The 27478-nt window shown below is 54.6% G+C and overlaps 1 protein-coding gene across 2 annotated transcripts; it reads right to left on the bottom strand.

The window, feature by feature from the left end:
* Positions 1-1068: 1068 nt before the first annotated feature.
* On the bottom strand, positions 1069-27046 carry SPARC (secreted protein acidic and cysteine rich). 2 transcript variants are annotated; one of them, XM_006138259.5, is made up of 10 exons: positions 26893-27046; positions 13080-13149; positions 11358-11405; positions 10165-10249; positions 9119-9240; positions 8737-8857; positions 5660-5793; positions 4197-4345; positions 2976-3124; positions 1069-1782 (listed from the first exon to the last, which is right to left on the bottom strand). In XM_006138259.5, exons 2-10 carry the CDS (start codon positions 13134-13136, stop codon positions 1754-1756), a joined length of 894 nt encoding a protein of 297 aa, XP_006138321.3. In that variant the 5' UTR covers positions 13137-13149; positions 26893-27046; the 3' UTR covers positions 1069-1753. The 2 variants fall into 2 exon arrangements, with proteins under 2 accessions (XP_006138321.3, XP_006138320.3); XM_006138258.5 differs by having other exon boundaries at positions 11358-11408; positions 26893-27045.
* Positions 27047-27478: the final 432 nt, after the last annotated feature.

Raw genomic sequence — 27478 nt, 5'->3', positions numbered from 1 at the left:
GATCCTGGCAGGTGGTAAGCAAAGTGCTTTAAACAGGTGAACAGACCCCCCTGGACTCCCGGCGCTGTGATTCGGGCCCACCCAAACAATCCCCATTCTGGGCTCTTTAAAATGCTGCCTGTTCTGGAGAACAGTGCGGTTATTCAGTGAGATTTACTGCACAACGGGAACGTTAAGGTCCAAAGACTGCAGATGCAATTCCTGGGGGGACTGGCTTTCACGTGGCACCTGGCCCAACCTTCAACTCCTAGAACTTGACCTGGGTTTCAGCTTTGACCTCCCCCTTCCCTCATGAGGATGACGAGAAACAGACAGAGAGACTGGAAAGATGGTGTCGGCTTGGTTGGTGTCAAATAATTATCTTTTATTACAAGAGGCTCATCAGATTGCTCAGACCGTGGGAAGAATTTAATAATAAAAGGCACAGGGGAACATTTAGAGGCATTTAGGTCTCACCCTGCGAGATCTAGCCGTCCCTTGTAAGTCTTTGGGGACCCGCGCCAGAACAACTCCCACTCAAACACAGCAAAATGCAAGCACCACAGAGGCTGCCAAGCAAAGCAAAAGCTTGCTTGTCTATGTCACACACATCTCGCCGAGCCGGTGCTGCACCTCCCCATCTTCCCTGGGGGTGCGTCTACACTGCGCCGTAGGTCGAAATAAGAGACCCAATTTGAACTCCGCGTCTCTTATTTCAATCGTATTTGGAAATTTGGCACTGTCTACCCAGCACTTCTTTCTAAATAAATCGCTCTTCCGAAACGTCCCTTCGGCCTCGTGGAATGAAGTTTACAGGGACGTCGGAATAGCGTGCCCATGATATTTCGAAATAATGGGTGTGCTCAAAAGATGTGGAATGTGAGCGTGACAGAGGCGGTGACGGGATCCGACGTGGCGGGGGAACGTGCAACATTGTGAAAGCCACGGAGAGTGTTGTTTCAACGACAGCAGCATCACAACAGCAAGATCAAATAGAAATGCCACCACCAAACACACCAGCACCAAAATCTAACTTTAAAGCGTGGAAAACACAAGACCAGTACAATCACTGAGGAATAATAAAGCAGGTAGCATTTTCAAACCTTTATTTTAGAGGGGATTTTACATGATGAGTCTTTTTTAATTTGTGGGTTTTTTTCCCCAAAAAGCTATTTGTGCCCAATTATTTTTAAATTCAAGCCCTGGGAATTTAAATGTTGCCATTCTGAAACCTCAGTTTCTATCCCATTCCATTCTCTATCCTCCCTAACAGGAACTGAAATCCAGCACCCCAAATTTCACCACCAATCGCTCCGGTAAACTTCGGAAAGCCCAATCTTCTAACATCCTCTGGATACACCTTCCCTCACTTGCCTTTGGGAAATCAGGGAGTTAATCCTCTGGGATGGCTTTGCTCTACATGGTAAGATCTGAAGAACGTGTTAGTATGGAGTTTGAGAAGAAAATCCAAGCGAGGATAAGAAGAGGGAGGAGCTACTTAGCACAGGAACAGAGTTGGTTAGTGTAACATTGTTTTCCAATCAGAAAGCAGAGAAGAACACTCTGAAATTGACAAGTTAGCAGATTATTCTAGTGGTATTTCATTAGGCTACTAACAATAAGTTGTTGTTTCTTTTAGCACCGTTAATATACGTGTAGATCTATATTAGCACCTTGTCCCCAGGGGAAAAAACAAAACAAAAAAAGGTTTCAAAATAAAAGGAAAGAGGAGGTAAAAAAAAAAAAGGAGGCAACAGAGAAGGAAGCTGCTGGCTTAGATCACAAGGTCCTTGTCAATGTCCTCTGCAAAAGGAGAGAGAGAGAAGAATTAAAAAAGTCATCGCTGACATTTGGAATGTGCTGCATGTAACCCAGGCTAATACTGTGTGGGTCTTTGTCCCCCTCTGTTGACGTTTGTCCCCCCACAGAGACGTTCATGACCAGTGTTCCCTGTAAGCTGAGTGCTTGGGCAACTGCCCAGGAGAGATTCAAATGCTGCCCAGCATGTTTCCATTGGTGGTGCACATCTGCACATGCCTTGGTGCACAGAACAAAATTTATTCCACACAAAAGGAGGAAGAAAAAAATGAGAGGGAACACTGTTCATGACTACCACTGCTACCAAGCTAGCAGACGCATCCCTGTTCTGACTCCGTTCATGTGGAATACAAAGGCTGGAAAGGCATAAAGGGGCTCAAAAGGAGGAGGAGGATTCCCCCAGGGCAGGCCCTGTGCATGACATCCCATGCAAGTTCTGGAATCCCTGGGAATTAGGATCTACAGGGGCAGTGTCTGCCACGTGAGCGAAAGCGCCCATCCTGAGAGCCTCGTGCCGCACAGAACTCGGCGTTCAGGGGAGAAGGGAGTTCAAGTGGCTTTCAACTGAGCCCGTGCGATATGCTCTGTGGCTCAGGAGTTCCACGTCGTCCTTGTCAAACAGGACTAGCATTGATGTGCGCTAGATCCCCTTCCGTTCAGACCTACCCCGGGCAGATACAGGGCAGCGTGCTGTCCCCCGCTGCAACTCCCACCCCGGTCCTTGGAACGGCGGGGCCACGCAGGCAAAACGCTGTCACACTCACTCCAGAAGGGGCAGAGCTGAGCCCCCGCTGAGCACGTGTGACACTCCCACCCCGGAGGAACCTATCGATATTTTTGTTCCTGTCCTGTTGCCTGAGCTCCTAGGATTTGACCAGCCCTGTGTGTGGCCGGAGCAGAAGTCACCTTCAGCAGGAGAGGGGTTTGGGCAAGCAAAGGCGTTTCTGCTCTTCTTGCTGTTTCATATGGGCCATGCGCTTTCCAGGCTCAGAGCAGGACCAGACTTTATAAGTGGTGCCCAAACCGCCCTCTGCTGGCCCCTGGCTTTGATCTGCCTTGGCCACCTCCTCCTCTTCCACAGGGACCCCGGAGCGCTTGTCTTCGGGGCGGTCCCACCCTTCCTGCCCCTTCCCGCCCTGCCCCCAGCACCCGCCGGGCCGGGGAGGGCAGCGACTTACTCTCCTGGATGCCGAAGCAGCTGGCCCATTCCTCCAGGGCGATGTACTTGTCGTTGTCCAGGTCGCACTCCTCGAAGAAGCGGGTGGTGCAGTGCTCCATGGGGATGAGAGGGGCTCGGAGCGGGGCCAGCTCGGTGTGGGACAGGTACCTGCCAGGAGAGCGAGCGGCTCTGAGCCGGGCCGGAAGCCCCCCAACATGGCCGCTCTCGGGGGCGGGGAGCGCCATGGGACCCTCCGTCACTCCCTCCCTCTGGCTGGGTGTGACTTGTGGTACAGTAGGGCCGGGGGCAGGGCTAGCGGAAGGGGACAAGCAGTCTTCACGGGGGCCATTCCCCGGGGCTGCTGGGCCCTTCTGCTTCGCCCTCTCCCCTCATCCCGTCCTCGCACCGTCCCACCCAGGAACCCGCTCTGGGCCTGCTCCAGGGCCCCCCTGAGAGTCCTTCCATTGGCTCTGGTCAGCGGGTTGTGTGGCTGACGGGCCCCCGCCCCCGTCTCCTCCTTGGGGTCTGGCTCAGAGCAAAACCTTCCCTTGGAAACCTGTCCCCCATGAGGCTCGGGTGTTCCCCGCCCACCGGAGCCAGCCAGGGCTAATCCAGCAGCAAGACCCACGGGGCGATTAGCCTGTCACGGCCCCTCATGCTGGGGCGCGTCGTGGCTCCAGAGACGGCAGGCCCGGAGCAGCGCTCCGAGGGTTAACGCAGGCGAACGGAGCCCCCCTCTGCTCCGTGTATTTATAGAGTCTTGTCACTCGCATCTTCGCAGCAGGGCTGGGCATCCTCTTCCAGGCCCAGCCTGTTCCTTCCTGCACCCTGCCCCTGCTGTGACCCACCCCGGTCTGGAGCCGAGCCAGGCAGCATGCTCTGCCCACTGTGCCTTGGATGCCTCCACCCCTGCAGCCACGGGCCGTGGTTGGGAGCACAGACCCCCTGTAGCCACGGGCCATGGTGGGAGCACAGACCCCTGTAGCCATGGGCTGTGGTTGGGAGCACAGACCCCCTGTAGCCACGGGCCATGGTGGGAGCACAGATCCCTGTAGCCATGGGCTGTGGTTGGGAGCACAGACCCGTTGCAGCCGTGGACCATGGTTCAGAGCACAGGCCCCATGCAGCCGTGGGCCGTGGTTGGGAGCACTTGTGACTGACCTGGGTGTGAGCCCAGCAAGCCAGCCGGGCACGGACAGAGACTTAGCCCCTCGACCCAGCAGGAAAGGGGGTTCCATACCCATCAATGGGGTGCTGGTCCAGTTGGCCGAACTGCCAGTGCACGGGGAAGATGTACATGTTGTAGTTCTTCTCGAAGTCGCGGGCCAGCAGCTCCATAGGGTGGTTGCCGGCTTCTAGGCGCTTCTCGTTCTCGTGGATCTTTTTCACCTGGGGAGCCAGAGACTCAGTCAGCTTCTGGGTGAGTGGGAGCCACGCTCCTATCCCGTCACTGTCAGAGGGGGGCAAAGGGGCTGGCCGGGTGGGGGGATGCTCCAGGTCAGAGGTGGGCAACCTACAGCTGAATGCGGCCCATGGGGTTCTGGGTGTGGCCTGCGAGACATTTGTGACCGTGGCCCACCCACAGGGCTGCCAGATTCCGCTGGTTTCCGTCCGTGTCGTTTTTTCCTACCCGTGTCACGAAAGTGACCCCCATGTAAAGCAAAGGGCACGTGACATGAGTGGGCTGCTGGCTGCACACAGCACTGAGGCTACGTCTAGACTGCGAGGATCTATCGGAAAAAGATATGCAACATGCGCTCTGCATTTTGTGTATCTTTTTCTGATACTTTCGTCAGAAGAAGCTTTTCTAAAATTTGGCCCATCTAGAGTAGGCCAAATTTCGGGGGAAAAACCCTCTTTCGAAAGTCCCCTTCTTCCTTGTGGAAGGAGGAATACAGGGGCTTCCGAAAGAGCGCGTTCGCTCTTCTGCAGAAAAAAGCGGAAGAGCAAATGTGTTCCTTGGACGCAGTGGATATCCCCGCCCCTGCAGTTTAGCTGTACCCTGAGTGTGAGAGCCGTGAGCTCCCTCTGCAGCCGATCAAAGCACAGCTACGTTCCATCGGCCCATCCCGTAAACTCTAGGTACGCCAGCGCAGTCAGCAAAACTGTCGTATTCTGGGATAGCGTCTTGGTTGGGACAATCTTGCTGAGATGGAGGAAGGCCTGTCGTGCAGCCGACTCACTAGCCTAGGCTGCCCATCGCTGTTTTAGGAAGATGGAGAGCTGATGAGGAAGATTATTACTCGTGTGTGTGTGTTTGTTTGTGTTTGTGTATTGTATGTGTGTAAGTGTGTGTGTGTTTGTGTATAAGTGTGTGTGTAAGTGTACGTGTGTTTATGTATTGTGTGTGTGAGTGTGTAAGTGTGTGTGTTTGTGTTTGTGTGTAAGTGTTTGTGTGTTTGTGTTTATGTATTGTGTGTGTGTGTATGTGTGTTTGTAAGTGTGTGTGTGTGTTTGTGTTTGTGTATTGTGTGTGTGTGTAACTGTGTGTGTGCTGTGCAGTGGTGGGGTTGGGTCGCTCACTCGGGTGGTCTGGGTGTGCATACAGCCGCCTGCAGCTAGGCTGGGATTCAGGGGCGCACTAGCGTGTGCAGGCTAGACTCCACATAGGCACTAGCGTGTGCAGAGCTGGGCAGCGTGTGACGGGCGGGGTCGGGCCCCTGCGGTCGCCGGGGCACACGCACGGCCGGGGCGTCCGCTCACCTTGAGCTTCTGCTTCTCCGTCAGCAGGTTGTTGTCCTCGTCGCGCTCGTACAGGGTGACCAGCACGTTCTTGAGCCAGTCGCGCATGCGGAGGGGGAACTCGGTCAGCTCGGTATCCAGGCAGGGGGGGATGTCTGAAACGCCAGCAGAGAGCCGTGAGCGCGGTGCCCGGCCTGGGCCTCTCCCGGGGAGCCCTGCCCAGCTCCGCAACCGTCCCCCGGCAGCGGCCGCTCCCACCCTGCCGTGGGAGCAGGAAGGCTTCGCCTCGGCTCTGCTGCTTGCTGTAGCCGGGGGGCGGGGAGCCTTGTTTGGGCCGGGGGCCGCTGACCCACAGAAAAATCAGTCGGGGATACAAACAAGTAAGAAGCAAAAAAAAAAAAAACCTCCCCACCTCACTGACGTGGCCCCGTCTGAGAAGCAGAAAGACCCTCCCCACAGTCTCCTCACACCACATCCCAGCGGGGGGGCCCAGGCTAGTAGATTTTGTGGGCCCCCACTAAGCTGTGGGGTGGGGCCAAAAACGAGGGGTTCGGCGTGTGGGAGGCAGCTGCTGGGCTTGCCCAACTCCGGCTCGCGGGGCTCAGGGCTTCGCTGCCGCTGGCGATCTAGCCCTGTGGGGAGCTGCTGTGGGGGTGCTGCAGGGCTGCAGTCCCACCAGTGGCTCTCCGATGCTGGGGGGAGCTTCCGGGGGCTGGATCCAGGCACACTGGGGGCCCGATGTGGCCCCCGCGCCTTAAGTTCCCCACCCCTGCTGTGGCTTGTTCCAGCTTATGGATCCAGGCATTTTTCTGTAGGGTTTGTGGTTGAGAGAACATTGTAAACCAGCTAGGGCCATTGACGCCGGTTGAATTTCTCCCAGCCCCCGCTACCGGGGATGCCTTCCCGAATGTCTCCTGCTTGCCAGCTCCTGCCACCTATTTCTCCTCCCACAGTCCGACCCCTGGGTCTGTCCCCTGCCTACTGATTGTTGTGGGAGTGGCTCTGTCGCCCGCAGGGGTTAAGGATGCTCGAGGAGGGAATAAGCATCCGGAGCGGATGAGAATCGGATGTTACACCCATGCTGGTGTCCTGCCACGGCCCCTCGTGGCTAGCGAACAGGCAGACACACGCCGAGAGGATCGATCCTCAGGCTCCTGAGTTTGTTCCTTAAGAGAGTCAACACCCCTGCACCCGGCGTCAATGGCCCTAGCTGGTTTACAATGTTCTCTAATGCCTGTGAGTTTCGCCCCTGGCTCCCGTGCCCAGGGCAGGTCCCTGCGTGCAGCCCATGTGGGCTGCTGGTTCTCTGGGTGCTACAGGATCATTTTGAGACGCCCACTCTCAGCAGGTGACTGGTGCTGTGCTTGGGACCCCAGCACATCCACGTGCTTCCCAACACAGCCCCGTGCAGGCAGGGGTGGGAGGAGCTGCTGTCTGCTCACTGCCGACTTGACACCAGCGGCAAGAAATCCAGCAGCCTCTGGCTCAGGAGAGAAGTGCTGGCAAAGTTACAGAGGCCTCATTGTCACCTGGAGTTCTCTGCTGACTCATACCCCGGAGTGGCCACTGCCCTCTGCCAGGGGCTGTCTGCCCCCTGGCCACAACAGGGCTATTGTGCCGGGGGCAGGCAGGTCTGGGCAGAGCCTGGCTTTGCATCTGAAATGGGCCTTCCAGGAGGAAACAGTCTGTTCCTTTCAGGCCTCCCCGTGATTCAGGAGAGCTGAGCCAGCAAAAGACTTCGCAGCCGGGCTGGGCTAGTTATGGCAGCTCCCCCGCCCTGGCAGCTCCAAGGAGTCGGCCGGCCGCCTTCCCTTGGCGTTAGGAAGCACGGCGGGCTGGTGGGTGGGGAACCCGGGCCGGGTTTGACAGTGGGGCCGAATGGAAAGCACTTGGGGCACGTTGTGAAGAGCTTAGAGGCTGGGGGGAACATTGCTGCCCCCAATCCCAGCGGCCTTTCCAAGGTTAGAATCCGGGGAAAACACACGGCCCTTAAGGCCAAAGTCCAGCCCTGTCCCCAGGACACCTTCTAGCACCAGGCTGTAGTGGCCACACCAAGCAGCCTTGACCTCTAGTATCTGCACTGGGCAGAGGCAGCCAGTGCAATCGCTGCTTCTGCCATCAGTAGCAGAGCCTTGGTCATGTCCCCCAGCCTGGCTGGTGCTGCCCCAGGAGGCCAGCAAGAGCCCTGGCCTGGCAGCATTCCACCGGGGGGACTGAGGGGCAAAGGGTCCCAGCATGCTCTCTTAGCTGCCACGCAGGAGCAGCCGGAAGGGGCAGGCTGGGGGCTGATGGCTAGGGTGTCACGCTGCTGGACGTGGCCTCGGGTCCCCATTCAGCACCAGGGAACACTGCAGGGACGTCGCTCTCCTGCGGTGCTGAGCTGCCTTTACACTGCGAGAACCGGGGTGGGGTGGGGGAATCCTGACTGCAGCCCATTCTGTGGGGCACGCCCCCTTGGGCTGTGGGGCAGGGAACATGCTAGCTTATTAAAATGCAGGTTCAGTAACCAGGGCTTGATTATTCATTAAGCACAATAGGCACCGTGTCTAAGGGCCTATGAAAAAGATCTAGGCCTACAAAAAATGCAGGGCTTACAAAAATTCATCATTGGCTTAAAATAAGAAAAGAAAACTGGTAAATCAAAGGTAATAGTTTGCTATCTTGAGTCAGCAAATAGTTACCTATTGGGCATACAGGCGAAAGGGCATTTCTCCCTGATATGTTTACAGATCATCGAATTGAAAGGCCTGTGATTAGGAGAGAGCCTGAGGCTTGCGGAGACTTTCATTTAATCTGGCCCCGCCGGTAACCCCTGGCACAAATAGGTGGTTGGCCCCCGGCTGTGGGGCCACGCCCCTGAAATGGGTACCCCTCTCCCCCCCGCTTCCGCACCCTCGTGGGGGGAGGGCCGGTGCTTCCCGCAGCACCTTTGTGCTTTCAGGCTTTGATTTGAAGGCGGCAGCGGGGGCCGCCAGGGTTGAAAGCTGGGCACTGGGGCTAGCTGGCCACTGAGCAGCGGCTGGATGTGCCCTAGGCACTTGCCAGGGGCTATGTGTGGGCTGGTTCCCGTCCTGGCCTCCGGGCAGGTGCAAACTCACATTTGCAGGGGCCGATGTAGTCCAGGTGGAGTTTGTGTCCTTTCTTGGTGCCCTCCAGGGTGCACTTGGTGGCAAAGAAGTGGCAGGAGGAGTCGTAGGTCTTGTTGTCAGTGCCACACACCTGCGGGGAAGGGGACCGAACGTTAGAGAGACTCACGGGGCATCAGCCTGGCCAACGCTTGGCTCTGACGACGTCCCTACAGGAACCAGGACGAGGCAACTAATGTATCTCAGATGGGCCGCCCGATTGGGGATTATTGTCCGGGGCAGGATTCAAACCTGGGACCCAGCGGGAAGACTCCCTCCCCTCCACTCAGTCTGCAAAACCCTTCAGCTGCTCCCAGCCGTATCCTCCTTCACGGCGCTTCGCTGCCCTGCTCACCTTCTCGTACACGCTCCCGCTGGGGGGGCAGGTGGAGGGGTCTTGGCACACGCACATGGGGGTGTTGTTGTCGTCCACCTCGCAAATTTTGCCGTGCTTGCAGTGGTGGTTCTGGCAGGGATCTGAAAGAGGGCGGGAAAGCGAAGTTGGAGCCTCCTCTCCTGGACAGAGGGGCTGTGTTTACACTGGCCAGTTATTCCGGAAAATCAGCCGCTTTTCTGGAAAAACTTGCCAGCTGTCTACACTGGTTGCTTGAATTTCCGCAAAAACACTGATGATCTAATGTAAAATCATCAGTGCTTTTCCGGAAAAACTATGCTGCTCCCATTCGGGCAAAAGTCTTTTTCCGGAAAACTGTTCCGGAAAAGGGCCAGTGTAGACAGCACAGTTCTGTTTTCCGCAAAAAAGCCCTGATGGCGAAAATGGTGATCGGGGCTTTTTTGTGGAAAAGCGCGTCTAGATTGACCACGGACGCTTTTCTGCAAAAAGTGCTTTTGCGGAAAAGCATCCTGTCAATCTAGACGTACTTTTCCGACAATGCTTATAATGGAAAACTTTTCCGTTAAAAGTATTTCCGGAAAATCATGCCAGTGTAGACGTAGCCAGGATGTGCAGCGGCCTCCGCAGCCAAGCGCATGAAAAACTCGGGGCGGGGGGGTCTTGGAAATGAAAGGGGGGATGCTGAGCCAGGGATCACCCCTAGACACACCGGAGATGCAAGACAATTTCCAGCCCCCTTTACGCTGCTCCTCAGCCCTTCAGCCGGGGCAGCCCCTTTGCTTCGGCCCCATGGGAGGGACCTTTCATCAGCTCAGGCAGCTGCTCGGGAGTCCAGCCCTTGTCATCCCAGCTGTGAAACCCAAGGGCTGCAGTGGGACCCGCTAACTCAGCGTTGTCCTTCCCCTGCGCCCTGTAGCCCTCCCCGAAGGGATCCCCCGCTGCCAAGGTTCCCGTGGGTTGGGAGTTCCAGGGGACAGCTCTCTCTGGCCCCTTGGCGGGGAGGCTGCGGAGCAGGGCGGGGAGAGGGGAGGCGGGACGTCACTTACTTTCAGCCACAATCTCCTCCGCGTCCTCGGTGGGCTCCTCGAACTCCCCGACCTCCACCTGGACGGGATTGATGCCGACGGGTTCCTGGAAGGCAGGACACCAGCTGAGCCATTCTGATTGGCCAAGGGGTAGCCGGTACCACGGAAAGGGGGTGGAGCTCCACACGGAAGCGTGGGCAGGGGACGCATGGCCCGAGGTGGGACATGCCATGGGGAGGGCTCTGAGTCAACAGCGAATTCTTTCCCAGGGGTCTGGCCAGTGGGTCTTACCCACATGCTCAGGATCTAAAGGGGTAGGGAACCTACAGCCCGGGGCCAGATGTGGCCCCCGGCTTGCCTGGATCCGGCCCCTGAGACTCAAGGCATAGGGGAGCCCGTATTAGCGCTCCAGCCCCTCCGCTTCTTCACCATGGGGCTGGAGCACACAAAATCTACCAGGCTGCCCCCTCCCAGCTCTGGTGTGCGAGGGGAATGTGGGGAGCATCTTTCTCCTTCTGTCTCTCAGGGGCTTCTCACTAGTGTGCGGCCCCCGACTGATGTTTCTGTGGCTCCCAACCCAAAAAAGGTTCCCCACCCCCGATTATCTGATTGCCAGATTTGGGGTCAAGAAGGAATTTCCTCCCCGGTCAGATGGGAGGAGACCCCGAGGGTTTTTCGCCTTCCTCTGCAGCGTGGGGCACGGGGCGCTTGCAGGGTTACACGCGTGGAGGCGGTGGAGTCTCTGTAAGTTCTCTAGCTCAGCCAGGCTTCGGGGACTACGAGCGGGGGGCTGGCTGAGGTGCAGGGGCCTAGATGGTCCCTTCTGGCTGTGAAGTCTAGGGGACAATGAGCCACAGGGGGTGCTCTTGGGGTGCCGCACACCCAGCCATGGACACTCCGGGCTGGTCACAGCACAAGAGGGGCAGAGCCGGGGCCCAGCACAAGTGAAGCTGGAAGGTCGGTGCCAGGTCTGGAATGGATAAGCCCATCCAGTCGACAGCTCTCAGCACAGGACCGGGTGGGAAGGACCAAGCCCCTGCCTTCAGGAAACTGGCCGCCTTGAACGTGGCCTGGGAAGAAGTGACCGTCTGGCTCGAGCATGTGTCTGCCCCGTCTCCCCTCCCGTTCCCCACAGGGCAGCGGGGGCAGGGGTGCGTGGGCAGGAGAGCGGCGCAGGTTACAGGAGCACGAGAGAACACCGTGGGCTTCCGTACCGTGGCGGTAGGGTCCTCCACTACTTCAGTCTCGTCGGGAAGGGCATCCTGCTGGAAGGGAGAGAGACGGGGGAAAGTGCTGTCAGAAACGTCTCCTGCCCCACATCCCCCTTGGCATGGCCCAGCCCAGATCCACGTGGGGCCCTGCTGGCTGGGGAAGTATGGGGAGGGGGATACCTTTTGCCTCTCTTCCCTGCACCTTTGCATTTCTCCACACTCTGCTATGGGGCTGTGCCCAGCCCTTGTTTGCTTCCTCAACGCCCAGCGGCACCAGCGCCAAGCGGCACCTCCCCTGATGAAGGGCGTCAGCCATTCCCATACCGTTGGCCTGGGACGCAGTCTTAGCTCGCTCCCAGGAGCCGCACGGGAGGGAGTGTGGTTCAGTGGTCGGAGGCCTGGCTGTAGTGGAATGTCAGCTGCCAGGCGTCTGCCAGCTGAACACCGCTCCTCCCGAGTGGCTACTGGAATCCAAAGCGGTTCTGTTCCGAGCAGCTCCTGCCGGACCACGTGTTGATGTCTGGGTCCCTTTCCCCGCGGCAGGCGTGCGTCTTCACTGTAGCTGTCAGGAGGCCCATAGCCATGCCTGGCTCCCTCCCCAAGAGGAGCGTTTTCTCCCCCTACCCGTTACGCCGGGTTATTTCATTCCGCATTCAAGGAATCAATGTCCATGCATTCCTACTTTTTTAGTTTAGGCACCATTTTGGGCCGCACCCTGTGTTCCCTGTAAGCTGGGTGCTTGTGTGGCTGCTCAGGAGAGATTCAAATGCCACCCTGCTGACCAGCCACACGCCCACAGATCGTTTCTACCAGTGGTGCACATTCACACCTGCCTCGGTGCATGTACACACATTATTCCGCACATGGGTGGAAAAGTTTAGAGGGAACACTGGCTGCCTCCCGCCATGAACTCTTCCTGCCATGGGGTGTGAGTTAGTGCCGGGGCTCAGAAGGCACATACATAGTAAGTGTGCCATTCCCGAGGGATTCTGTTCCGTCCTCTCACGGGCCTTTGCTCCCGGCTTTCCCCCAGCCCTCCTGCAACATGGCTGCCTGGCTTCCTCCCCGTGCAAGGGTTTCCTGGGAGATGGAGGCGTTTAATCGGAACCAGGAGATGAGGACCAGGCCGTGACCCTGGCACCGCCAGGGGGTGGGCGACGGTAAAGATGAGGGAGGATCCCAAACCCATGGGAAGTGGGCTGCCAGATGCACAGCAGCTCCGCCAGCTGTGGACAAGGGAGTCAATGCCTTTCCAGGCTGCCTGGTTGGCCCCGCCCACACCCTGCCCCCATTCAGTGCCACTCCCCCAGTCTCCCGGGGCGGTCTGGGTTTTAACCCTGCACTGCCCATGCTCTGGGGCTGGGGAAGGGGGTTACCATCCTGCCTGCCCACGCTCCTGGAGGGCTGAGACCGCACGCCGCCTGCCCAAGGAAGCTTGGGGCCATGGGGGAGGGGTGGGGAGGTGCCTGTGCTCCAGTGAGGGGTGGGAGCCGGACCACGGGCTTCCCTATCTCGAGGGGGAGGGGCTGCGACTGTCCCTACTGTGGGGGGCGTGGCTCCCCCAGGGGGCCATGGGCAGCTGGGTGGGGGCTTGGGTAGAAGGGGCGGGATCTGGGGGCTTGCCTCCCCCAGCCCTGAGTTCACCTACTGCCCAGTGGGGCAATTAGAGTTGGGGTTAATTCAGTACTATGTGCAGGAGACCGAAGGGTCAGGCACCATACTTACAGGGGCTGCCAGTGCCTTGCCAGCCAGGCAGATAAGGAAGAAGATCCAGGCCCGCATCTTTCAAGGAAGCCTGGAGAAACCGGAGAGAAAAGGAGCAAGGGTTGGACCTTAGCATCACCGCGCACAGCAGCATCACCTGCAGAATTCGCTGCAGGAGGGTCTCAGGGTAACTTGCGTGTCCAGGCTGGATCTAGAGAGAGCTTGGATCGGGGGTGGGAAAGGCCTTCAAGGTCCTGAACCAAGAATCCGGCTCAAAACTATGAGCTCCTGTCTAGAATGGTGTTCATCTGCTGGTCTCAAAGGGTATGTCTACACTACCCCGCTAGTTCGAATTAGGTAGTTCGGACTAGGTTCCTATTTCTAGTGGAACGAGATGTACTGGTAGTTCGGAATAGGAATCCTAGTCCGAACTACCTAGTTCGAGCCCCGTGTAGCCGCGCTACACGGGGTTCGAAGCAGCGGGGATTTAAAAATGGCGGCTCCCCGCTTATGCAAATAAAGCCCGGGAAATTCAAATCCCGGGCTTCATTTGCACGTTCGGTATGCCTAGTTCGAACTAGCGGGGTAGTGTAGACATACCCAAAGCTCTTTAAAACAACACACTGGCCAATTAGGGTACGCCTACACTGCACGCTTATTGCGAAGTACTCCGAAATAGCTTATTTCAAAATAGCACGTCTACACTGCAGGGAAGCCTCAAAATTAGTCTGAGGCCGGCTTCCCTAGTGTAGATGTGCTATCTCGATTTAGCGCCCTAGGAGGCACTGAGGAGGAATAACTTAGAAGGCCCTGGTGAGGCGCTATTTCAAAATAGCAGCAGTGGAACATCTACACACACCTTATTTCGAAATAGCTATGTTGGAAGAGGTGTTATTCCTCGTAGAATGAGGTTTAGAGATTTTGGAATAAGCCGCCCGTTATTCTGGAATTATTTCAAAATAACAGAATGGCTGTTTAGACACTCGCATTGTTATCTCGAAATAACGCTAGTTATCTCAAAATAATGGTGCGGTGTAGATGCACCCATACAGTCATGGGAAACGGGGGAGGAAATAAAAAACAAACCTGCAAAAAAAAGAAGTTGGCTTTTGGGTAAAAAACTGAAATCAAAAGCTGTCTTTAGTGGGGGCGAAATGGTTTTTGACAATTGAACATTTTATGGAATAAAATGTTGGGTTTCTGGTTTCTATTTTTTCCTTGAAACATCAGAAAATTGCAATGAGAATGAAAATCTTCTGCAAAAATGTTTACGTAGGGGAAAAAGCCATTGTTCATTGGAAAAGATTAGGGATAGCCTCTAGGGATTGCATGTAAAACTTCATCACGCTTCACATGCTCCATTCAGAGACGAGAAATTGGGGAGCAAAAGAGATAGGGAGACAGAATAAGAGAGGGGGAAAGACAACAAGTCAGATGGAAGGTACGTGATCCCTACATAACTTTTCCAGAAGTTTTAGAAGTTTCAAGAACTCCCAGAATTCTCTGCATTTTTCTCTCTCTTCAAGTCATTATGCTGCTAAAAATCCCTGGCCTGCCAGCAACCTTAACCAGGCTTAACTCCCTGCATGAGGCAATGTAGGCAAATCAACATCTGCCCCTTAGCTCCTATAAAAACATTCTGGGGGACCTACAGTATCTGTGTCTCTTTTCTAAGGTGGCTCCTAGGACTTCAGTTTGGGACGCGGGACTTGGCCTTTGTGCGTGTTGCTCAGATAACGCTCCCACTTATTTTCCAGAGACCTTCCGTTGCTCGCTCTTTAGGGCTTGTCTCCACAGTGACACACATGCTGAGTGAGCCAGAGTGAGTCTGGTGCATGCCAGTGCGAGCACTCTCCCTGCACGCTAGAAGGAGCGGCATTGCCCGGATCATTTTCCTTTTGTACACAAGGTCTTGGGGTTTGCAGCTGCCAGGAGTGAGCGGAGGAAGCTCGCCCATTCCCTGCATTCCTGGAGGGCTGAGGTCTCTGTGGCCGCTCATCACTTTTTATCCCCCTCTGTTGCCCTCAGACCTGCCACCTGCCTGGCCTCACCCTGCTGAGAACTTGTCCCAGGCCTTAGACAAACAAGCGGAGGGAAACCCAGGGACTGAGGGCTCTCTGGTAGCCCCCAGCTGCCCCCAGGCTGCCCTGCCAACAGGCCCCCAAACTGACTGGGAGAGCACAGAGATGCGTTGTGTTGTGTTCCAGGTCGGGGGCAGCTTGACACATGCTGAGTAGCTCCAGGGACCAAGTGGCGTCAGTGGGAGCAGGCTGGCTTGCCGAGGGCAGTGTTCCCTGTATGCTGGGCACCTGCAAGGCTACTCAGGAGAGAGTCCAATGCCACCTGGCAGATTAGCAGAGCACCCACAGCTAGGTTTTGTTTTCACTGGTGGTGCACATCTGCACATGCCTTGGTGCACATAAACACATTATTCTGCACATGGGTGGAAAAATGTAGAAGGAACCTTGTTGATGAGCCTTCCTGCAGCCCAGAATGTCCATAGTGCTCCCTGCTATGGCTTTCCCCCTCCTCCACCTGCCCCCCCAAACTCCAGCCCATTTCTTGCACTGGGGGCAACATTAGGCTGCCGATTGAGACCCTCCACGATGCTTGCATGGGGGGAAGTCTCCCCAGGCTGCTTGCACGTGCTTTTCAGCACCTCTCCACCTCCGGAACAGCGCACAGGGGCGGGAGTGGGGCGGGGCGCAGAATCCTCACCCTTGTCCCTAGAGCTGAGGGGAGACCAGGGTCTCCTTCCTTGGCTTTTCTGGGGGCCCTGCCAAGTGGGGCCAGTTTGTGCCAGCTGCCGGGAGTCCTGTTTTAAATCCCCCACAGCGAGAGAGGTGCTGGTGAAATTAGTCTGGCCCTGCAGCCCTCTTGAGTCCTGTCTGAGGGATTAAACTCCCAAAGGAGAGGGTGGAAAGGCCCCGGCTGGGCACTTAATATGCAGGCAGAGTCCCCGCGTCGGAGGGAGGGATGGGGCGAGCCGAAGTTCTTGTCACTTCCTCCCTCTTGCGAAAGCCAAATCCCAGCCCGGGCCTCGCACCTCTCCAAAGGGCTTGCCGGACTCCCAGTCTCTTTCCTCCTGGCTCTCCCATCCGCCTGGCTCCCTCCGCACACCTGGGCTGTAATGCTCTGTAAGAGACCCCCAGCAAGGGGCAGAATCCCTCCCCAACGGGTAAGTGCAGCTAATCCCCAGGCTAAGGGAGCGGCGAACAAGCCCTGTGTTTTAGGAGGGCTCCTTCTCCATGTCTTTAAGAGCAGGTTAGATAAACCTCTATCAGGGATGGTCGAGCCCAGTGGGTCCCAAACTTTTTGGCATCATGCCCCCCTGTTTGATTTTTGAGAAACCCTCACGCTCCCCCTCTCAAAAAAATAGCAGCAAAACTTGGGGCGGGATCGCCTTGCACCCCCCCTAGAATTTCTTCATGCCCCCCAGGGGAATACACCCCCCGGTTCTATGGAACCCATGGTCTAGACAGTACTGGGTCCTGCCGCGAGGGCCGGGGACAGGACTCGATGACCTCTCGAGGTCCCTTCCAGTTCCAGTGTTCTAGGGTCTGTCTTTTGAGCAGCTCAAGGACGCTCGCTCCTGCCCAGCCCTGTGCTGCGGAAAGCTAACAGCCGCAGCTCCACCGACGCCAGGCTGGCTTAACCCAGACCGACGCAGTTGCTCTCTTCCTGCCTCCCACCAAGTCGGAGCGCCTGCCGTTCCTCAGGGAAAGGAGACGGCAGCTCCCAAGAATGACGCAGGACGGTGCCTTCATGGCCCCCCATGAGCCATGGCGACACGCAGCAGCAGGGCGATTTAATTCACTGGGGCCTCATTCCAGCCGGGATCACCTGGCCAAAGGAGGCCTCACACGATCCCAGCGCACAACGTCCTCTCTCGCCGGTCCCCGGACAGGCCCGTTCTCAGGCTCTTGAGAACGTGGCCTGTTTTCACCACAGGGCTGGTGAAATCTATGTAGAGAGCACTGGGCCGGTCAGGAAAGTGGGACGCATGTCTGACCGTGCCAGGGCTCACAGGTATGGTACACACACGTCGGTATCTACTCCCTCCCGGGGCTCCCCAGCCGTACTGGGGATTTTGGTGAGTCTGGAAGGTTCTCTGCCCGGCGGCCCATAGGTCCAAGCAGTTGCTGGTATTCAGTACCATAGGCTCCCGAGCAGTGGGTAGGAAGGAGGGGAAAATCAGTTTCCTGTGACTTGGCTGCTGCTTAGTGCAACCAGGGTCCTCCCTCCGCCCCCATCCTCCTGTTCCGTACACCAAGTCCCTTCCTCTCGCCTTTATTTGCTCTGGAGGCGGCTGAAAGCGTCTCCCAGCGCTGCCAAGACCCGAAGCTGAGGTCACTGGCTCTTCCCCCTCTGATGGGCATTTTGGGTGGAAAAGTACAGCCGACGCCGGCTGGTCCCTCCCTCGCCGCAGGCCCCTGTCTTGTGGGGGGTTCTCCTCTGCATCTCCCGATGGGGGTTGTTTGGCTTGGAAGTTGCCCTTTGTGCCATTTCTGCCTGAGGCGCTGAAACGTCACCGAGTGGAGCAAAGGGGGAGCTGAGTGAGGAGAAGGGGTTTGATTTGAAAACCGGAGCCCCCAAACCAAGCTGCATTGCACGCCGATCACATCCCCGTCTCTCATGCCATAAAACATCAGGGAACTGGCTGGGGCCGGGGTCTCAGCATCGGATGCTCACTCGAAGCCAGGAGACGCTCTGAGGTCTCGCTGTTGGGTTTGGAGGAAGGGGGAGGGAGGCGACTTGACTAAACTCTCCAGGCAAACAAGCTCTGCCCAGACGTCTCGCGTCAGAGACAGGAAAACAAGTTTATTTAAAAAGCAGAATTAAAACAAACTCTGATGAAGCCTCCCAGAGGCTGTGCACTGAGACTTGGCATGGAGAGCTTTCCAAGCCCTGGAAAACCAGCCCTTCCAAAATGGGAGGATCACTTGCCGATTCCCTGGTCTGTTCATTCCCTTGGGGCCATCTGGCGTTGGCCACTGTCGAAGTCAGGAGACTGGGCTAGACGGATCCAGTGTGGCCGTTCTTATGAGGCAAGAGAGCCCTTAGCAAGAGGTCAGTGGATCTGCTGCTGCTGCCGCAGAAGGTTTTCCGCCCTGGTGTGAGCCAGGGAGGATACTTTTCCGGTTTCTGTATGGGGCAAGCAGAGGCTAGGAGCCACACAACTGTCTTTGCTGGCTCTCAAGGTATCTCCTCCTCTCCTCCGCTCCAGTGCTCGTCCCTGTCTCCTGTACGTTCTTGGGCTGTGCTTGAGGAGTGGGAGTGGTTTGTTCCAGTTGCCCTCCCAACCCTATATCTTGCAAGTTGGTGCAATGGACAGAGATTGTGGCCAGACTCTGAGGGCAGGGGGAGGTGACGAAGACCTAAGAGCCCTCATAAGATGAGAGGGGATCGTCTGAGAGAGCCCCTGGGACATCCCGGGAGCTCAGGGCTGTGAGGAGCCCTACATGGAATGCCTGCTCTGAGCCGGCCGGGGTCGGACGTGCCTTGCACCTGCAGAGGAAGCGAGAGCCTCGCGGCGCTCAGCAGTCGCCTCTCTGAAGTATTTAGGATTGGCATTGCTGGTCTCCGCAAGAGCCCTGGGCTCTCCTCAGCTCTTAGGCCCGGGCATTAGAGGCAGAGGTGTACGGATGCCGCATAGGGACACTCTGGAGGGGATACAATGGGGCCGGGGCCGAGATCAGCATGTAGAAGGCGCCGCCCCTGCCCAGCCCACAAGCAGCAAGCGAAGAAAATGAAGCTGGCCCAGCGGCATCACACACAGGAACAGCCGGGCTCAGGCCGCCTAGCCCAGCGTCCTCTCCGACAGGGTCCCACACCAGAGCTCCAGGGGAGAACGCCAACAATGGGGACCCCCTGCTCCTATCCCCCCAGCATGGCTGCTGGCCTCCAGATGAGGCTGGGTCCTGGAGCATCGCCCACAGATTTCAGTGGCTGACCCACACATGGTGCTTATCCAGGGTCTCCAGGCCTCTGCTCCTCATGAACGAGGCTAACTTCCCGGGAGCTATGGAAGAGTGAGGGGGGATTTGAGAGCAGCCTTCGACCGCCTGCTGGGGGGTTCCATAGAGGCTGGAGAGAGGCTGTCCTCAGTGGTGGCGGATGGCAGAACCAGGAGTAATGGTCTGAGGTTGCAGTGGGGGTGGTGGAGGCTGGATTTTAGGGAAAACTAGGGACGTACTACAAGGAGTTGCCTGGGGAGAGGGTGGAATCTCCATCCCCAGAGGTTTCTAAGTCCCGGCTTGATGAAGTCCTGGCTGGGATGTTTAGTTGGGGTTGGTCCTGCTTTGGACTCGGTACCTCCTGAGGGCTCTTCCAGCCCTGCGCGTCTATGTGCATTCCGTGTCCGTGACCTGCCGCTCTCCTAGTGAACCAGCCAGGCTGCATTTCAATGGCACTGAAGTCTGGGGACAAACTAGCCCACCGCTCTCTGTGGCTACTTGGCAAGGGGCTGGGGTAGCCAACGCCAAGAGGAGCAGGACCCCCCGGATTCATTCATCCCCCGAATCGTCTCCCAAGCCTGCATTTTATTGTGACAGTTCGGGATGGCGGTGAACCGAGACCCAGCACAGCTGCAATCCCAGGCACCCGACGCCGTGTTCTGTCTCTCGGGAGGTGCGGCCGAGCGGCGGGGCAGGAGATGGCCCAAACGCCCCGTTTGCAGCTCCCTCACGCTGGGCTGTTCCTGGACCCAGCCAGGGCAGTTCTACAGCCCAGCCACTGTGCATGGCTGCCTGGAATCCGCTCAGCAGCTCAGAATAGCCTCGCTTTGAGCAGGCTCCCACTTTCCATGACACGCGTCCTCTAATTCCTGGCCGTGCCCCTGCCAAGCCCCTAGGGGAGCTGCACAGCAGGGACACTGCTGTTGGCCTTATGCTGCTCCAGGCTGGGAGAACTACCCTATAGCACAAGACTCCTGTACTCCGCAAGGTGGCAGAAAGGTTATGGGGAGCCAGGGGCCCCACTGTCTTTCCGCTTGGCCTCCCCGCAGCCTCATCTCCAACAGATCCCGCTGTTGTCCTAGCTCTCAGCACCACCCTTTGCAGCTGCTGCTGCTCCCTAGACTTTATTTTTCTACCTACTTCAACCTCACCCATCCAATCTGCCACCATCTGGGCCCCGGGGGCTGCACATTCCAGACACTTCCCTGTCTTTATGCACAGAAAGGCAGTGTGGTCCAGGGGCTAGGACCTGAGAGAGCTGCCTGCTGTTCCTAGCCCTGCCACTGACCTACTGTGTGACCTTGGGCAAGTCAACTGCACCACTGTGTCTCAGTTTTCCCTCCCACCCAACACTCTGTAGGGCAGACTGTTTTTATTCTGTGTCTGCACCATGCCTAATAACATTGAGTCCTTGATCTCAGTTATACTGTAAAGGATAATATAATTGTGCCATTGACACTGGATTTTTATTTTATCATGAGGCTTTTATTTTACCAGGAAGAGTTGTGCATACACCAGGATTTTGCTAGTGAACTAATAACACTCTTAAACCCTAGCTACTGCCCTTGGACACCTTATACAAGGAGCAGTTAGGCCCCCACATGTTCATCTACAAAGACACCCCTGTGTTCCTCTCTGGTGATGTTACTTTAGGAACATAAGGACGCTAGGACTTGCCCAGCTAAACACAAGCGATGCTGACTGCTCTGCATCCGCTCAACCAAACCTCTGACTCATGAGCCTCTGTCCTCGCCTCCTTTCCTAACACTCAGTCTTGCACGGGCTGTTAAACCCAGCTGCCACGTTACACCCTAGAGGTGGCTGCACTTTGAGTGATTTCAATAGAGGCACTGCATAAAGTCAGGAGGTTAAATAAAAGCACTTTGGGCCAAAAGTGCCCCTCTCTGCGGAGAGCTAGCAGCAGGCCTACACACCACCGGGGTCCTACTTAAAAGCCCCTTTGAGAATCTCTCTTTGGACAGGAGTCGCCATGCAAAGACACGATTCTCATTATCTTAGCTCCTTCTCGAGCCAATCATCTTTCAGCTGGCTGTCGCCACTGTCTAAAATATACACGTCCTGCACATAGATGTACCAGAGCACAAGAGTTTAGTTGGACAAGGCCTCAAATAAGGCAGCCTTGCCTTGGTGCGAGGTCACTGAATTCCCAGCAATTTGCCATAGGCTGGCTCTGCCCGGGGAAGGCGGCTCTGTTAGCTCACAGCAGACACTAGAGGAGAAGTTGCCACACTCTTTATCATCTGTTCCATGATCATCCTGTCCGCTCTGTAGGCCCGGAGCCAGCAAAAGAGGGTTGGTGATGGAAGGGTAGCGGGGCTCATGGTCATAACTCCTCAAATTAGGCTGGAAACGGCAAATCCTTTCCTGCTTTGAAGACACTCTGGTTTTTTTAGTTCTACTTTATGATTTAGTTTCTCGGGGTTGTTGATTTTAAGATAATCCAAAGCTTCCCTCTTCCCCATTATAACCTGAAAACCCGGGTCGATTTGACGCTGCGTCTATGGTATGTTGTTTTATTTTTTTAGGACAAACTAATTTTGCACCGAGTTCTCTTTGGAAGCGAGTGACTCTGAGGAGACAGAACCCAAGTATCCCTCGCCCCCTGCTTCTTCCCCTCACCCTGGATGTTCCCCTGAAGGATGAGTGGGAACATCTGGGTCTGGGACAGTTGAACGGCCTTTCCAGAGAGGGGAGTCATTTGGAAGCTATGATGCACGTGGCAGATGCTCTAGAGGCCAAGGTTACGTAAGTCCCATAGGATGCCACGTTTCGTTCTGGGTACAGGGAGGAGCCGGTGTTCCGCCAGGAGAGGGCTCCCTCTGGAGTCCAGTTCAAGATATGCAGATAGGACAGACAATCCCACCCTCCCCTAGGCTGCATCAGCTGCTCTCTGTGATACACCAGTTCAGTGCATTGAATGCAATCTCTCCGGGCCCACGCCTGCTCCGTTTACAGACTCAGGGATATTGGCCATGGAACTGGCACTGGGTGGGTCTGGAAAGGATCATCTGGCCGGCTTCCTTGACAAAATATATTTTTTTAAAGAAACGATCCTTTGTTACTTTTCCTTTTGAATCTAATTAGCAAGTCTTGGGGCACCCGTTCCCCCTCCCATAAAACAGGTTGGTGTGACAGGGACAAACGTGCCATCTGGAGCAGCAGTGGCCGGCTGGCAGTGTGACCCACACACCTGCTGGGGGTGAGGCTCTGGCCCATCTCGTGGCACTGAGCCCACTTACAGAGAGAACAATGAACCTGCTCTACTTTTAGCTCATGCGGCAGTGCGTGGGTGGGCAATAACACAGCGCAGAATCACCAGGGTTAATCCCTGGGGGGTCATGGCTACTATATTTACCTGCACCTCCGCGGGTACCGGCAATCGCAGTTGCCCATTGGCTGCAAACGGCGATCCACAGCCAAAGGGAGCTGTGAGCCTCGGAGCTGCAGAGATGCAGGTAAATACAGGGCTATGGGGGTGCTCTGGCAGCCTGGCTCCAGCCTGAGGGCTGGTGTTTGCTCATTTTTATGGTAGAGGCTTGTGCACTAATCTCCAGAGATCCCAGGTTCAATTCTGCCTGTCAACCACTCCGAGAAATCGTCAATGGACTAGGGAAGTTGTTAGTGTATGGTTTGATGGCACAATTTTTTTTCTAACTGGATGATACTATATTTTAGGAGTAACTACTGCTCAATTCCACCCACTGAACTAGCTAAGAAACTGAGGGAGGTAAAAATATACATCTCCACCGTCTGCTAGTGACGTCCTTAATAAGTCTAGCCAGAACCTTTTGCCATTATAGCACATACTGCCATTGCTGAGAGAGGAGAGTGGGGTCCAGTGGTTAGAGCTAGGTAGGTTCATTGGGAGACGGGCTTCATTTTTGACTGCTTCAGATAAATGTTGTGACTTTGGGCAAAATCACCCCAAGCTCTGCCTCAGTTTCCCCTCTGTCAATGGGTGATAACAACACGTCCTTTTCTCATGCCCGTTAGGGTCAACACACAAAAGGTGCAAGGTGTCATTAATGATGGGTTACTACTATTGCATGAGTATTTACTAGTGATCAACAGCTCTAATAAAGTGCGGCTCCTCCGATCATCTAAATGGGAATGAGGAGGCCAGTGAAAAAGCCAGTCTATAGAAATACAGCTGTACACCAAACCCTTCAGGATACAGGAGGAAAACAGCTATTACATAATCATAATAGAAGCACTGTGAACTCACCGTGGCCGGAGCCATACAAAGACGGCTCTTTCCAGTTTGTTTTAGCAAATCGGTCCTGGGATGAAAGAGGGTTTTAGACTAAGTTGTTTGCTTTAGTAAATGGGTTCCATGTTGACCTGTTTTTGTTTGGATAGTATTTTTGGTCCGGTCCCTTAGTGATTCCGTGACATCCCTGTTGACCCAGCTGTTCTAAGTGGGGGAGGGGAGGCTGTCAACACTCAGCACCAAATCTCAAAAGAGAAGCAGGAAGTTGGAGATTGAATGGCACTTTGGTTGGTTCCCAACACCTGCAGAAGCTCCCTGTAGCCAACACACCCACACATGTGCTACACCTTCGAGCCAGGGGAAAAGGCAGCAGCCACCTCCTTAGATTATAACGGACGAAGGGCTTGCCTGTGCATAAAACCTGTACTGCTACAGCGATACGAGAATAATGAAAGTGGTACTCAAGTGTGGCTGCAGGAATACTGGGATAACTTGGCACATCTACACAGCAGGGCTAAACTCGAAATAAGCCACGCAACTTGAGTTACGCTGCTTGTGTAGCTTAAGTCGAAATAGCTTATTTGGACTTTTGGCGCTGTCTACACAGCAGTGATTTCAAAATCGAGCACTCTTCCCCCGACTTCCCTTACTCCTCATACAATGAGGGTTACAGGTGGTGGAGTAAGAAGCCCGTGATTTGGAATTTATTTTGAAATAATGGGCTTGCTATGTAGGCGTGCACGTTATTTCGGAATAACTGACGTTATTCCGAAATGACGCAGCTGTGTAGGCAGAACCATAGTGTTTAAAAGGCCATGCTTCTTTCTCTTTCTTTGCAGGAATAAGGCACAGAAAATCCTCGTCATTCGCAGTGCATGCATTTCTGCATCCATTGCAAATAGCCACATTTGCGCATACTGAGAACCGTGGCTCCCAGCCCCCATGGTGAGTTCCCCACAGTTCCCAAACTCACTGCAGGGGCCAGGAACCATGGGGAGCTCCTTGCAGCTTCCAGGAGTTGGGCGGGCCAGGAGCTGTGGGGAGTCCTTCACGGCTCACGGCCCCTACGACCACCCCCCAGATGGAACAGGAGATCTACGAATACGTGGAACCGTGAATAGCGATTCCGTGAATCGCGAGGGTCTCGTGGATAACACTATAAGCACTTTTATCCCAATATAACTTTGTCCACACTAGAGGTTGTATCGACTGAACTAGGTTAGTCGAAACTTGCACCCCCCTGGGAGAACAGTTAAATCGATCCCCAAACTGTACAGACCAGGCCTAGGCTATCAGTCAGGCTGAATTAATACCCACTCGGTTCAATCATGGAGCTTTCCTGACGTGATATCTGGTCCAATCGCATCGCTGCCCCATGTCACAGCGACTTGCTAATTTCTCTTGGAACGCGCCTGAGAAAATGGTTTGAAAGCAATGCAGGTCGGAGAGGACTTTCTGGGCCTGGGCGGTCAGACAGCAAAGGGCTTGTGAGCAACCTCTCTGACGTGGCAGTTTCAGGGACGGTCGGGACGATCCCTGTATCGAGCCAGGACGTTTCTAGGGCTGGAGGAATGGGTTTCACCTGGGAGAGGCAGAGCCATCTTCAAAGGGGGAAGAAACGGAGAGGGTTGAATTCCAAATATTTCTCACAAACATGTCTATGGGCTGGGTTCCTCCGGCCTGGCTCACCAGCCCTGTGAGCCGTACTGTGCTCATTTCAGCAGGACGCTCTGTGGAACGGGGCAGAACTTGGCTCTGCATTTTTGGATCCATTTCTTGGACTAAGCTACCCGGTCTAAGGAAAGAAATCAAAGCTAAACCCATTCCAGGGGATTACTGGGACGCTGTCCCCAGATACGGCCGAAAATACTTTCATTCGCCTGGGCCGGACTCTTGCCCTCAATGCTGCATTACTAGGGTGGCATCCTTCCCTTCAGCCTAAGGCTATTTCAGGGCCTGTTCCCAGCATACCCGCGCCTTAGGCGTGAGAAAGGGATGTTGTCTCTGAACCAGCGTGTGCACACGACACAGGGGAAAGCGAGAAGACTAAAAAGGGCAAGACGAGACAGCCTGTGAAAGCCTTTTGGATGCTGCACAGAGTCCTATCCCCCCACCTCCCTCTTGGGTTGTGGCGCTTTGAGACAGGTGGCAAAAGCTCAGAACATCCCCCTAAGTTTCCTCGGCTCATCCCCTCCCTGCCCTCAGCGGCGTCTACATCCTGGCTCCAGTAGAGGACCCTGCAAAGGTTTCCATGGGAGCCAGCATTCCATTGGGGGTGAGTCATGTCAGAGGAGAGGTTTTTGTAGGAGGTGGGGTTTGGAAAAAAAGTTTGAAAAGTTGGTCCGCCTCTTCTCCCCCCTCCTTTCTCCCCCCCATCTTCTGCCTCTGCCTATGTGGCAGACAATGCTTTGTTTTAACTGTTTCGCAGAACACTGCAGCCATTTATGTCCATGTAAAGCTATTTCTCACACACACCCCCCATCCCCGTTCCAGCCTTCCCGGCGTACAATCTGTTGCAGTTTCCAGTTTGTTCCTTTAGGGTTGTTGTTTTTTGTTTGTTTGTTTCGAGTATTTTCACTTGATCATAAAACACTCACTCATACTCAAATTCACTTGAAGATCCTGACCTTCTGCCTGAATGTGACTTTCGTCACCATTCAGCCGGGTTTTCTTTTCTTTGTGGTAATAATGTGTCCATACTTCTGAAACAAAGTTTTTCTGGGGTGGAAGGAGTAGGACTGCTAAGGCAGCTGCTGCATTTAACAAGCGGATTGTTATTTTGGACAAACATCAATAACGGGACTATCAGATCCTTATTTTGAATGCCTCTCAACTGGGCTTTTAAAAAAATCAACCACAAAATTGCGTTTTGTCTGCTGCAACCCCTACCCCTTAGCTAGAATTAAACAAAACAATTAGAGGGATTAGAAGAACCTGACACCATTCTAAAACCAGTCTAGAGGAAAAAGTATGAATAAATTACTTTTCTTTGCAGGAAGAAGAAAGGGGAGAGGGAAGAGTTCAGGAACAAAATCCACAAAACTGTGTTGCTCCAAAAACATCAGGCACTAACCTATCAAATAACAGTATGCTCCCCGGGGAGTTAATTAATCAAGGCAGATTTATAGCGAAATCTGATTCATGGTGAGGTAAATGTGAGATACCCATAAACCAATACTCCACTTATCTCTAAAGAAATAAATAAACAAACAGATACTAATGTGTAGCAACTTGAAAACAAAAGAAAGAAAAAAACAAGGATAAACTAAACCAGCTTAGAAAAGCCTGCAAAATCGTATACAGTATTATTTCTGATCACAGAACAGCTAACACTATTAATCTGCGACTGTACAGTAATACGGTTTTCAGTTCTGGAGGAGAAAGAATTCATCGAGTTTTAGATAGATAGATAGATAGATAGATAGATAGATAGATAGATAGATAGATAGATAGACTGAGCATTGGTTTGTCAGCAAAACCAAGCATGACCTCTCTATTTAGGAAGAATAAGCAGAACTTTTTTGGTACAGCTAACAGTTCAGATTCAGCCATTAGATGCTTTGCAGGACTTGATCTGATTAGTAATAATTAAGTAATGAGAAATCATTGAAATGGAAAGGAAAGGGAGAATGGTTTTGTGCCATACCTCGCAGACAGCGCAGGAGAGATGAGAAAACTTCAGGCTCTCTGAAAGTCTGAAGGAATCTGAAGGTTTTACAGCCAGGCAACAGGAAACCGTTTGGTGCACTGGGCAGGGTTTCTGTCTCCCTCTCTCCTCCTCCTCTGTGTTTTCCAAATCTGCCTCTTTTCTCTGCCTCACTTTCTGTCTAGTGGGTTGTCCTAACTCTCTCTCTCTCCTGAATCCTTCCAAAATGTCTTTGGAGGCCCCAGCCTAAATTCAAATGCTAAGATCAGAGCAATCAGATGAAAGAGGATTTCTAGAGATGCCCATTTTCAGCTCTGATTGCCTGCGGTGCTGCAATGAGTGTGCCAGTTCTCTGGGGATAAGCATTGTGTTGATTCCTGTGGTTGTGTAGTGCATAGACAATGGGGCTCTTATGTCCCTAGCAACACCTACATTCTCCCACCATACAAATATTATTAAATATGTTAGTAGAACCAGCCCACTTTGGGTCAATTTGATGGCTTAGTCCAGTTTTTGGGATACTAACGGACTAGAACATAAGGGTTCAGCGTGCTCAGACAATCCCTTCTGTTGTTGTGGACAGTGC

The sequence above is a fragment of the Pelodiscus sinensis genome, chromosome 16 (genome assembly GCF_052426305.1).
Source record: "Pelodiscus sinensis isolate ZL-2025 chromosome 16, ASM5242630v1, whole genome shotgun sequence".
In the NCBI taxonomy this organism is placed as follows: Eukaryota; Metazoa; Chordata; order Testudines; family Trionychidae; genus Pelodiscus; species Pelodiscus sinensis.
The sequence above is the reverse complement of the archived record's forward strand: the minus strand, read 5'-3'. Positions and strand labels throughout refer to the sequence as shown.